The following is a 13,439-nucleotide window of genomic DNA, read 5'->3' as shown; positions in this document are numbered from 1 at the left end:
GCCCTAACACACTGAGCCACAGGCGCCTCCCTGATTAAAATCTTTCAATGATTTTCCAAGTCCTTCATTTTAAAGCATTATTTTTTCCTCTCCTCTCTCCCTCCCTCTATCCCTCTCCCTCCCCAGGTGCTCCTGAGAGTCCTCCCCTGATCTGACCCTTCTAACTCATGGCCAAGCATTCATTAAAATGTACATTGACTTAGCCATTCTTAACTTCTTGCTTATCTCTGACAGACCTAAAATGGGGACAACCTGCTGTCACACTATTACCCTATTAATTGCTAGCTTATTTTGAACTCTATCTGCCATGGTTTTAGATTGACTCTGGGTTTTTCCATAACCCGTTTCCTCATCCTGAAGTGTCTTCCTTCCCTTCACTATCTGACCACCTCTTCTTTTGCTTCAAACGTTACTTCATTTAGGAAAATTCCCTGACCTCAGAATAACCTCCCTCCTACAACCCCAGATAGAAAAGGGAACTTATTTTGGATACTTTTATAGAATCTTGAGTACACTCAGTAGTAATACTTTCAGCCTTGTGTAATGCTTGCTTTTTTTGATAGTGTGCCAGTCAAATCCTGGCTAAGTCTTGCATCTTTGAAGCTTAAATACTTCACAGAGTAGGTGTTAAATACTTTTGGGAGGGGAGGGTGAGAAGAGGTAGGAGAGAGTAAAGGAAGGAAATTTCTCAGTCAATAATCTAGATCAAGGGTCTGAATAATAGGGGCCTGGTGGTTAGACTTGTCTCACCACCTGTTTTTATGAATAAAGTTTATAGAAACACCACCATGTCCATTTCATCATGTATTATCTATGGCTGCTTTCATACTTTCATGACAGAGTAGCTGAGACAGTGACGTGCTGGTTGGGAAAATGCAAAATATTAGGTGGCCCTTTAAACAAAAAGTCTGACAATTCCCGATCTGGATAGTTAAATGCACTAAAAATCTACACTTTCTTTATTTCAATAATATGTCTTGAACTTCAGTATCTACCCAAGTGTTCTCTGCAAGTTTCTCTAGGAAATAAAAAATTAAAATGACATGGTCTTTAGACAGAAGAAACGTACAATCTAGTGGAAATAATAGCCATGTTTGGAAGTAATTTCAACCAAAGGCAATGATTAAAGGATCGTTAAAAGGCTGGCTGATTCATGTGGCTTGAGGAAGGTTAGCACTGGATTAGTCAGCCTGAAGGGCCTGACTGGGAAAGCAGCGTGTTTTGCTTTTAAAGCCCCATTGCAGGTGCAGTGTCTCCATATTAATCAGCCTCATATGGACGTCAAGAGGGATGAGAGTAGGCTGGATAAGAGGCTGCTTCTGCAGTCCCACTCAGGTGCAATGCGCCCAAACACCAGGTGTTTGGAGGTGGGATATTTGGAAACATTCAAAAGATACTTTGAATTGTGCACTCTTTGCCGAGATGTTCTTCCTCCCCCAAATTATCCTTGCCATTTTTGTGTTTGTTTTCTATGATGATATATGTATTTCATATGTACTCAAGACCAACATGTAGTTATCACAGATTCTTTTCTTCCATCCTGATGTTGCCTCTATTTTTTATTCCTATAAATTTTGCCTTCGTGGTGACTCATATCTTTCTTTTGTTATATAAGAGATCTCTCTCCTAACTGCCCCCTCATATTCTTTCTCTCCTCCCTCTAAGATTTTGTATATAGTTCTTCCAGGTTCATCTTTATGGTCCACAATAATCGTGCCACTTTCTTGCTTGTAGCCCTTTAACATTTCCTACTACAAAACAAACCAAAATTAAATTAAATTTTAAAAGCAAACTAATGTGTTTGGCCTTTCCCAAACTCACTGTTGTTATCATGCCACACACTCTGCCTTTCCTCCTGTTCTACTTTACCTGCAATGCTCATACCCCATGACCTTTTCGTATTCAAATCTTGCTTCTCATTGTCCAGCTCAATTGTGGTTTCATGAAACCTGCAGAAGGTACTGTTTCCCCTTTGTCACCTGAACGTACTCCTGCACCTACATCTCTGGTCTTGAGCTTCAGGCATCAATATCTTACTGAATAGGCATCTGAAACGTAAGGCTGAAGCAGAATCATTAATTTCCCATGCATTCTTCCCCCCAGTCTCTCCGTGAGCACCACTGTTCACAGTTGTTCAAGCCAAAAACTTCGGAATCGTCTATAATTTTCTCTCACTCAATCCATATTTCGTAAGTGCTACTGCCAATGAGTATCCATCCTCTCCCTTACTTTGCTTCTCGACAGTTACCACACTAGACATCATCTTTTGCTTAGCCTATAGTAATATCTTCTCAACTAGAATTCCTGCTTTCAATTATTGCCCTACTACCATTGTCTCTATATATAGTAGACACATTGACATTTAAAAAAAATCATAAACAGAATTTAACTGGCACCTCCTAAATCTACTAAAATATTAAAATAAAAACATAAATAAGATCATATAATTGCCCTGCTTAACATCTTTCAATGGATTTTCCTTGCATTTAAAGTATAATCAATATCCCTTATCAACTGCAAAAACCTAAGGAATCACACCCCATCTTAGTCCCCTACTGATATTCCTTTTTTTCTTCTACAACTCTAAGCCCTAAATACCATCTCACTGACTATACTTTCTATTCAACCTGTCTCAAAGAATCTTCTTCCAGAGCCTTACAACTAATATTTTTGTTCATTACAGTTGCAATTCAAAAGTCTCTTCTTCCCAGACCACTCTACACTCTCCATTACAGCATTGTGGATTCCATCCTTCGACAGGAATCTCCATAGGAAATTTCTTATTCATCTATTGTTTTTATATTGTCTTCCTACCCTTGCATTTTATAGCCAATGAAAGTAGAAACCTTGAATTTCTTTCTCATTATACCTAGCATGTAGAATAACATTCATCATATACTACAAAGTAAATAAATATTTGTTATTGGACACATTCATTGTATTATGACACTTAAAATGCCTGCTTTATATTTTAATTGTTTATGCATTCTTGTGTGCCTGTTAACTTACAAGTTCCTTAAAAGCATGATCCATATATGATTTAACATTAATTTTTAATAATGTACCCCAAAGAGTTTAATAGTTAATATTTCTGGATTTTTACAAATGACTAACCAACCATCAGGTTGAATTCAACAAGGGAAAACTATGTATGTATCTGTGTGCACATATATGTGTGCCTATGTCATAAGCGTGTATTATATATATGTATATTATGTGGGTATATAGGTCCTAAATCTGACAGAGTGTGATAGCTCATGAAAGTTTTCTTCTGAGTTGCTGAAATGGATTAAAGAGCAATGCTATAATATGTACACACTAGGTAAAGCATTATTTTCACAAGCCACCATTTTACTTAATTCTCTAAATTGTAATTACAGCAAAGTCTCTCCTAATTAGGAGAGCCAATAAAAATGATCAACACTTAAAAAAAAAAAACCAGTCTTTCTCATGCCTAGTATTAATAGCTCTAGGAAGAATTTCCACAAATTTCACTGCTAAAGCATAAGAACAGTCAGTGAAGAGATGAAGGTGAATTCTTCATGGTTATATCTCTTAGCGGCTATCCAGTTTCCTGCACTATTAGTCAAGATGAAATCTCAATGATTTACTTTAGCTGCTGAAGTGCTTTTTGTAATTGTGTACAAGACTTTTACTCATATGAGAGTGTAGTTATTATGTGGTTACTCATGAAAATATCCATAGATTTCCAATAGTATCTCTCATAACTTCCAGGCAAATGCAAGGTCATGTGTGCAGAGTTAAAAACAGGTCTCCTCAGGCTCTACTGTGGAAGATGATAATGGTCTTTCACTGGATGCTAAGTACCTTCAGTTAACTATAAGTGCAGAGAATTCCAGTGGGATTGAGAGAAGTCAGAGTAAATAAAGGAGCATTAGACTAGCCAAAGGTACATGGCTCATTATGAAGGTTTTGAGCGACACAAAAATTGAGACATGTGAAATCCATGCAGATGGAAACAAATAAAGCCATCCCAGCAACACCGATAAGCCTAGTAAGTTGAAACTTGCATGGGTGAATCAGGGAGGATGCCCTTGACTGTGTTTCTTGGAAGTGAAATAATGGACCATAACATAGTCTGTCTCAAAACTTTCATAGTGACCTGAGGTGGTTACAAAACATCCTAGTTTGGGGTTGAGAACAGCAAAACATATTAACAGGTCTCAGGCAAAAAACTTTTATCAAATACACACCATAATTATTAAGCACAGAAATGTGCTGAAGTTAGACCACTGTCTGCATTATGGAATTAAAATTTAAAAGATTCATCGGATAAATAACTCAATTCCATGATTGGATGACCGGACCAATGTAATATGATTATTAGAATGAACTGCAGTCAACTACAGTTGACTTTCAGTCTGACACCGTTACATAAACACATTCTTAAAATTTTTGTAAACACTTTCATTGTAACCTCAGTTGTAAAATGCTGTTTTCTACCAACCCAACCTAGATGACCGTACTGCTGCCCGCTTCTTGGATTCTTCCTTTTTGATTATCCCATGTGAGTCAGTCATAGCTTTGTGTGATTCAGCCCCCTCCTACATCATTTTGTACATTGTACTGCATTCCATTCTCCTGTTCCAGCCTGTCACCTGTGGGAGTTGAATAAATGCTACCTAATTATGATGCTGCTGTTATTTTCTTTTCCTTCCATCTACTCCTCTCTTAGACACTTCTACTTGCAATCATCAATGTGCATTGGGCACCTACTCTTCAGAGGAACAGGCTTCCTCAACTTAAACAGATTATACTCTCTTTTAAGTGTATTATAAAGATTGTGATTTAATCTGCTCTGTCAAAGATAGTTTCCCATGGAAGAGTGATTCTTTTTTTTAAGTTATTGCATGAACTATTTAACTATGGTGCTGTTTTCCCAATTAGGAGTTTAATCTCATAGGAATGGGGTTGTGTCTTCATGCGTCTGGCACACTATCAAATATACAGTTTCCAGTGCTAAAGAAATAAAATAAAAGGGAGCTACTCATTATATACAGATATCTGTGTTACCAAAGTTAGAATCGTACTTAGCAAATAGTAAGAAGTCAGCAATTATTAGATATTATTATTTAATATACTAATCACATTTTTTTACAAGTGGAAATAAGTATATTTGGCTTTCACCAGGTTACCAGTCTTGGTGGAGGTTACTTGGCAATGCGTCATATTTTACGTAAAATAAAACTGCATATAATTCCTTCTTTTAATTACTTTTAAAAGTTATCTTGAAAAAGTAAACAATCCGTACCATAAAATTAAATTCAAATCTGCAGAGGATCTTTTAAAATCATAAAAATGTACACCTGAAAGGGACTTTAAATATCTAATTCAAATTCTCATTTTAAATGTACTTTAGTAATTTATAATCTGTATCTATGTAACTGGAGAGGAAAGAGATCACTGACAGTGCAGACATTCCAGTTGTCAAGGCTAGGCATGGTGGCTCATGCCTGGGAAGCCAAGGCAGGTGGATTGCCTGAGCTCAGGAGCCTGAGCAAGAGCGAGATGCCATCTCTAAAAACAGCTGGATGTTGTGGTGGACACCTATAGTCCCAGCTACTTGGGAGACTGAGGCAAGAGGATCACTTGAGCCCAAGAGTTTGAGGTTGCTATGACACCATGACACCCTACAAAGGGCAACAAAGGGAGACTCTGTCTCAAAAAAAAAAAAAAAAAGAAAGAAAGAAAGAAAGAAAAAGAAATTCCAGTTGTCAAAGTTGCTATTTTAAAGTCAAAATACCACACTGCACTTAAACATTAAAAACTTAAAAAGTTATATAGCATGAAAATCTAGCAGGCATGAACAATGAGGGAATATTGAGCTTTCATTATGTCCTAGGACTGTGCTAAGTACTTTATAGATAATCAGATTTAATCCAAACACTTGGCGATTTGGGGTTAACAATAAGAAAAAGATGTCTGGCATAGACCACACAGGGAACTGGCTTAGAGCAGGAATTGGACTCTGTGCCTGCCACTTACTGAGTTGCACTGTGTGATGTCTCAGTCGCCATCAATGTAAAATAGGTGAAATAACAGTACTTTATTCACAGCACTACTAAGTGAGTTGATGTACATCAATCACTTCCAACAGTGACTGGCACACAGCATTAGGAAAATGTTAGCTAATAAAGCTTAAGTATCAGGCTCCCTCACTTGCACAGTCACCTTTGAAGGCCACAAAGTGACCATAGCATTTTTTAAGAATTCTTACTGGTATGTTTATTTTAACTTAAAAGGTACACCCTCAAACACATCGTAAAATTTGGTGCTACCCTCCTCACACACTCCTGTTATTATTGTTGTTCTTGTATTAGAAGGATGAAATGTTTGCCTCAGGGTACAAAAGTCCTACACAGCATAGCTGGGATATTTTCTGAGGTCTATGAGACGGGTGAGCTCAAATTCTCAGCCAAAATTTTTTTTTACCTATTCCTACCTCCATGGCTTTCTTATCTCAAAAGACAAGAGGAAGTACTCCACATTAGGCACACACAATTGGTCATCAAACTTTACTCACATGCACATCCATGGTTTTTCCCAAGGGGAGTGAGAGCCAGTAAGAGCATCCCTAGAGAAGGGGGAGTGACCTTGCTCTTAGATTGCTTTTTTCTGGGGAAAGTTTGGTAAAGTCTGATAACATGTGTTCATCAGATACTGCCCATCACTATTTGAAAATGAGGAGTTCAGCCTCGGAACAGAGATGAGAAGTCAACCTTGCACGTAAGGATGCATTGTTTAAGCTGCTCACGCATCCACTCAACAGAAAGTTTCTGATCTACTGCTCTGATCCAGGTACTACATGAGAACCAGCTGTATTTTGAGATTATATATTGAATTCCTTTATTTAATCAATGAATCTTTATTGAGCACCTGCTCTTTGGTTATCTAGGAAGGAACAAGACAGGTGACACCCTACTATGACTGTGTGTAAACAAAAACAAAAACATCTTTTTACAGAATGATTAAGTCATTTTATTTATAAAAGCAGAGGGCAATCTAGCCTGCAGATATAAACAGTTGAAGATAATTTTCTTTGTCTGTCAGGCCATTTAGTGTGCGTTGATCATTGTTATTCTCCACGTTTTAATTATCACTGTCAATGCTAAACAACGTCCTTCCTATTCCGTTCATGTGAAGTAAATACTTTGTTCTTGGGTGATCATTTCTGTTAATAATTGCTTTCAATTATATCCAACGAATACTCAAACTTTCTCTGCAAGGTGTATTGTAACAGTCTCCACAACAATGGAACCATAATCTTTGAAAATAATTAATTAGTACATTTTTGAGAAATCAATGTTGTATGTGGCCAATGTCGTGTCTGGATGTCTTAAAAAATTACCTAAGCAACTATAAGTCATTAGAATACAGAAGTAAGCTGAACTTCTTTCTTTGACATGGCTCAGGGGCAGACAGCTCTGATATTAGAGACAAAGAAATTCCTTGGCAAAGACTGGCACCCACATACACCTGGAAGAGAAAAAAAGTTTCCCCTAATTCAACATTCTTTCATTTTCAGAAGAATAGAGCCACACATTTGTGATTTAGGGCTATCATCAGACCTCCTGGAACTACACACCAATCTAATAAAACCAAAAATGTTTAGGTGCCGCAGTACAGCCACTAAAGACATTCTCTAAATAAAACTGTGAACCAGATTCAAACTTTTTAAAATTTTTGCCAAAAAAAATCAATTTAAGAACTTCTCATCTTCATATGTGCCATGCATTGGTACGGCATAACGTCTCATATAGTAGTGTTAAAGTTGGTTTAGGTTGTTTTTAAGAGTAGCAATTCAGTTTTTAACCTGGAGTTCAATTTCACTCCTGCCACTGCTCTCGGGATATTTTGCCAGAGACAAAGCATTCCTGTCCTTGTTCCTACTGGGCTGTCTGCTGCCAACTAATAACTACTTAACTTACTAGGTATCATTAAAAGAAATCTCTTTCAGGAACTCTCCAGAACTGTGAAGATTTACATCTCAAACATCTGGCACTTCTCAATCCATCTGTGAGGATATTTTAAATTCTTTATTGGAAAGGTGCACAAAATAGTACTGATAATTTCTCATGTTTCAGAATTTACAAATCAACCCACAGCTAATTACAGAGAGGAGACATTCCTCTGGTCAGTAACTTTTACCCTAACCATAAGACTTAATTCATCCTTCCTGTAAAGCAATCAGTGAAAGATTTTACTTATGGTAGCAATATATTGTACTTGGTTTTCAAAAAAATTGGCCGGATATGTTATAATTGATTTAAAAGCACATTTTAGTGTGAATCTTAAACATTAGTTTATAGAAGAATAAAGCTGTAATGTCATTTACTTACTTCTCATGTATTTATTAGAAGTGGTTTTTTTTTTTTGGAGTATTTTAATTTTACACTGATATTATAAAGATGTCTGCTATAGCCTGTGACAGACAGACTTCTATCCATAGGAAAAACCAAAGAAGAGTCTTGAAATGACTCCAGGAAACCTCCCCAAAAGAACAAATAGCACATAACAATTATTAAAAAGGCATTTTTAACTGGAGTAGATACTTTTATATTCATTGTCATTTTTTATCTTGTAAATCACCTACATAAATCATCCTTCTTTCCTATTTCTTCACATATATGGGCCACTGTTTCACTATGGCAGTGTTCTGCTTCTAGTAAGAGTCCATAAAAGTACCAAACAGTTCTCTGCCCCCAAATTTCATTAGTTAAAACACCAAGAAATCACATCTTATGGCCAAGTATTCCAAAAAGCTTCATAGTGACATTTGTTTTCATAACTTTTAGAATAGTTCCTAATAGTTACTTAGACAAATTAACTTTTGGAGCAGTATTTACCTTGAATATATAATCTAACATAAAGACAATCATATTCACAAACAACATCTATGTGAATCACTCAATATGTTAATAACCTAAAACCAGGTGTTGAATGCCCATGTATGACTCAAATGGGATGGTGCTTTGTTATTTATGTTTTGAATTTTATGTGAGAAACAGGGGCTACCTAATGAAGACACATTCAGAAATTTGAACAGTCTGTTGAAAAAAATTCTTAGACTCTCCAACAATCTTATTCTTCATGTTGAACAAAAAACTTTTAAGAAAATAGGCAACATCAACTCTTGGGAGTCAGTCATAGAACCTTCAATTATTCTGGAACCAAAGTAAACAATCCTTCTAAGACAAACAGATCCTCTCAAAACTGCACTCTTCTAATTAAACATTACTACAATTAACCCTGATTACAGACATAAAGAATTCTACATTGTCTCCACGTCTTTTACTTGTATGAAAGTTTTAAATGAGAAAAGCCAGAAAGTTTTCATATCCAAATACCATCAGTTAATGACCATGCATTATTCTCAAATGTCCTGAAGACTATTTCCTAAGTTGTTTAGTTAAATGGTCCATAAAATTTTTAAAAAATTATCCTGTATGATAAAATCAGCTTAGCAAGCAAATCCATGTAATTATTTGTCTAACTTCTTAGGTTTTGACTTATATTAAATATCAAGCAATCCTTTATAAAATAATCACTTTTATAAAATACCAGCTGATGACACATGATGAATAGAAAAAAAAATTAATTACTATGTTTTTAGCTTTAGTAAAATTGTAATTTTAGATTATAAAATTGAATGAACAACCTTATTGCCATTATCAGGCACTGTCCTAGGCACTAAAAAAAAAATGGGCTCTAGGCAGACACGGCCCTTCCCTCTCCAAGCTTTATGGTTTGTATTTTCTAAAGACGTTTGTGTCGCAGATTTTCACTTGTATTCTGTTTTTTGCTAAAACTCTCACAATCCGTTTATTGTGAGAATAATTACAGAACTGTCTCATGAGGTTCAGTCTTGGGTGATTAAATATCACTCCAACAGAGAAAAAGAATGAGAAGACAGGCAGATAACATGTGGAAGTATTCAGCAAACAAGCTTTTTCCGAAAAAAGTTATGATCTGAAGTCCGCAATACTCCTTCTAGCAGTTCATATATGTTCTCCTTTTAATAGAGAAGCAATTGTGCTCAAGTAGTTTTTATATAATTGCTTAAGCTATATATTATAATGTATACAGACAGATTACTCAAATTCTTCCTTTGCATTCTATAAGGAATTATATACACACACTCACGTCTACATATATTTGAGGAATGCATCAGCTCTTATCAGATAGCTGTCTTAGCATCAATAGCATTTTCTATAAAAGAATGAATCACTCATCATTTAAAGAAAGTGTGGTTATTCAGATCATTAGGGAACCTGGTACATGAAGTTACTAAATTCACTCATGTAACTAATTTTCACTGGTAGTTTAAGATGGCTAAGAAGGAAAAACAAAAGACCTCATATATAGCAATGCCAAATACCCAAAATACATTAATTCTATCTCAAAAAGAGAATTCATGTGATTTATTCACTGCTTGATTTGAAACACCCATATTTTTATGTCCTAGACCACTACTATGACTTAGATTTTTCTTAAGGATTAGAAAAGTATAAATCTGTAACGGGAAACACTCTAATTATTAGAGAAGGTATTTTCACTATTACAACCTTTGCCAAAACATTTGCATTCAATATAAAGCAACATCTTCAGAAACACCATTTACAAAGAGAAACTTGAAACACTATTAAACTCCTTAATTGTAGTTATCTTTCCACCTTTTCATAATTTTGCATAGAAAATATCATATTAAAAAATGTCTGTATACTCACCTCCTTGAATGAAAGCTAGTTTTCCGGGTAGAGGAGATAGCACAGTGGCAAAACTGATGTGCAGGGAGAATGTTAAGGTCCACACACACGGGTGGACTCACACGGGTCCACACAAAGTTTTACCGCACTGTCATTTGGCATAGCAATGACAGAGTTATTGAACTGCTAAAATAAAACCACGTAAGGGGGAAAAAAAAACCAACCTCAGACACAAAAGTTCTCACCAGTGTCTGTTAGTAGTATGCCAGAGACACAACTTGGTTTTATAAAACCATAAACTTGTCCAAAGTGTTTTCTTTGAATATATTTTGATGGCATTGAAACAAATGTCTAAATAGTACTACACAATTTTGCTGCAGAAAATCATTTAAACAGCAATATTGGGGGTGGGGAGGGAGGGTCTTCTGGAATATTCTTTAAATATCTTGACACTGCAGTGGTTCTATTAGTCATTGGTGACCGTGAATGATCTAATCCATTATTTCATGAGATCCAAAATGGAGATTTTTGAATTCTATCCTTCTTTCAACACCCATTAGTTGGAGCTCTTGTATAAAGATTACATTTTTTATCAAAAGTATTGATAGCTCAAAATAAAGTGTGCTCAAGAAAAAAAAAGTACACTGTTACCATTAAAACATAAATCTATGTTTTTATAACCATCACTAACATATTATTAAAGTACTCAAGCTACTTTATTTTAACATAAATATAGTTTCACTATCTGCAATTATAATAAATACCATATTGGGGATACATTATATAGTTTTTAGAAATTAAAGCTGGTTTAGAAAGTTTTGCCATATTTACATACTACTGCTGTTTTAGTTCCTTACGGAAATTTAGTCAAGTTAATTACGAATCCATTTGGATAGAGATAAAAACAGAATTTCTGAAGTAGACATTCGTGCACCAAAGAAGGAATGGATATTTACTTTTACGTTGTATCACTCTATATTGTCATGCAGACACTTTAAAATAATTATATCATTTCCTACCATGTAATTGTACCTTCTAAACTTACCCTAAGCAAACCATGACAAGTACAAACAGGTCTGATTGAGGGAAGAGCGGTGGCAAGCCCCTATGCCAAAACAAATATATTTAGAAAAATGAGGCCTATGTCTATAATTATATTTGGCACAAAAATGTAATGTCAGAGACATACATAAAATATTTAACAGAACTGAAACACACATACTGGCTCAAAAAAATGTGTGTTGTAAGTATATTTATTTATACTTTAGGCATTTCAGGATTGAAATATCAAAGCAAAGTAAGATAGTAATTATAAAATTTAAGGAGGACAGTACCTGAATTCTCTTTTGCACCTAAAACCACCGCCAGGTCTCAAAGATTTTCGAGAGAAGCAGTTCGCCCGCAGTATGAGTTCACAGGCAGTGTCTACACAGAATTTTCACATTGGGAATTTTCCAGGTTTCAGGAATGTCCCACTCTTGGGGGAGCCAACGTATTGTTTCTGGATTGTCTCAGGAGCTGGGGTTTTTCATTCTAATTAGTGACTGTAAGTTGTAATTGTACTGTCATCAAAACATTAACCCTTTCTATAATATTTATTTTGTCTGAATAAAAATGAGACTTGTCATCCTACCAGCCTCTAATGTTCAGAAGAAATTGTTGGTGCTGCTAATTTTGGAACCCGAACTGCTCAAAAGTGGCGGGCACTCAAAAACATGTGTTATTCTCTGTGACCCTTGAGGTGGCCCTTACTTTACCATCATCAATACCGAGACAGTATCTTTTCCATCTGGGTATTCGTACTAGCCTAACTTCTAGGGCGTTAGCCCTCAAAAGCAGGTGTCCTCAGAATCTGTAACAAAACACAGATTTTCACAGGAAGGAACCCGAGTACACACACACACACACACACACACACACACACTTTACCTGTTTTTATGCCGAGTCTTTAGCAAGTTTCTTCCAAAGGGAGCCATGGTCCGTGGGGCTAGTGAGTAATCAGAAGCGGATCCTCCAGTGATCTGGGCGGGGGGAGGGGGAGGAGAATCTGGATTTCTGGGGTGAAAGCAGGAGGGCTGAGCGCTTTCTCTTCACCTCCTCAGATGTTCGCGGCTTTCAGCTCATTACTGGCTGCTGAGAGAGTTGCTGGAAGTTGTGCAACTGCTGCTTAACTTTTAACTGCTGGATTGTTGTGGCTGCTGCACCTTTGGAGACCTGCCCAGCTCCAGCCTCGAAGAAGGCGTTTGGAAGCAGGAAAAGAAAAAAAAAAAAGAGAGAGGAGAGAGAAAGAGGAGAGAGGAAGGGAGGGGACGCTATTGTGTTCTGAAGTTATTTACAGACTAGCTAAACTTTAAGAACTCTCAACCCCGCAGGCGTGGTAATAATACCCATGGCACGGGAATTTTATTCGATTTGGAAACCCCCCTCACACACTTTCCACACCCAGCCACACAAGTGTACTAAACACACACAAAAGGATTAAAAGTAAATACCCCCCGCCTCCAGGCCAGCTCCAATCTTCCAAAAGTAATCTGATCTCGGCAAACGTAAATGAGGGCCAAGAAAACTTTGCCTACGGTTTTACTCCAAAATTCCCTGCCCAGGATGTCAGCGCTTGAAAACACGTTAAGAGCAAACGAAGAAGCTGGAGATTGTATCGAGGGAGACTCACACAACGCTGGGGATTTCAAATTCCTCAACTCATGCTTTCAA

The 13,439-nt window shown here is 36.5% G+C and overlaps 1 protein-coding gene across 1 annotated transcript in view; it reads right to left on the bottom strand.

Moving 5' to 3' along the window:
* Nucleotides 1–12,892, bottom strand: part of RASSF9 (Ras association domain family member 9) — a 29,560-nt gene extending 16,668 nt beyond the window's left edge. Inside the window, exon 1 of the mRNA XM_003783488.3 lies at nt 12,657–12,892. Within this exon, the coding sequence (XP_003783536.1) occupies nt 12,657–12,703 (47 nt within the window). The 5' untranslated portion in view covers nt 12,704–12,892. The remainder of the gene's footprint in view (nt 1–12,656) is intronic.
* Between the last annotated feature and the right edge of the window lie 547 nt (nt 12,893–13,439).

Source organism: Otolemur garnettii, unplaced genomic scaffold (genome assembly GCF_000181295.1).
Source record: "Otolemur garnettii isolate 467f Iridium unplaced genomic scaffold, OtoGar3 scaffold00007, whole genome shotgun sequence".
In the NCBI taxonomy this organism is placed as follows: Eukaryota; Metazoa; Chordata; class Mammalia; order Primates; family Galagidae; genus Otolemur; species Otolemur garnettii.
The sequence above is the reverse complement of the archived record's forward strand: the minus strand, read 5'-3'. Positions and strand labels throughout refer to the sequence as shown.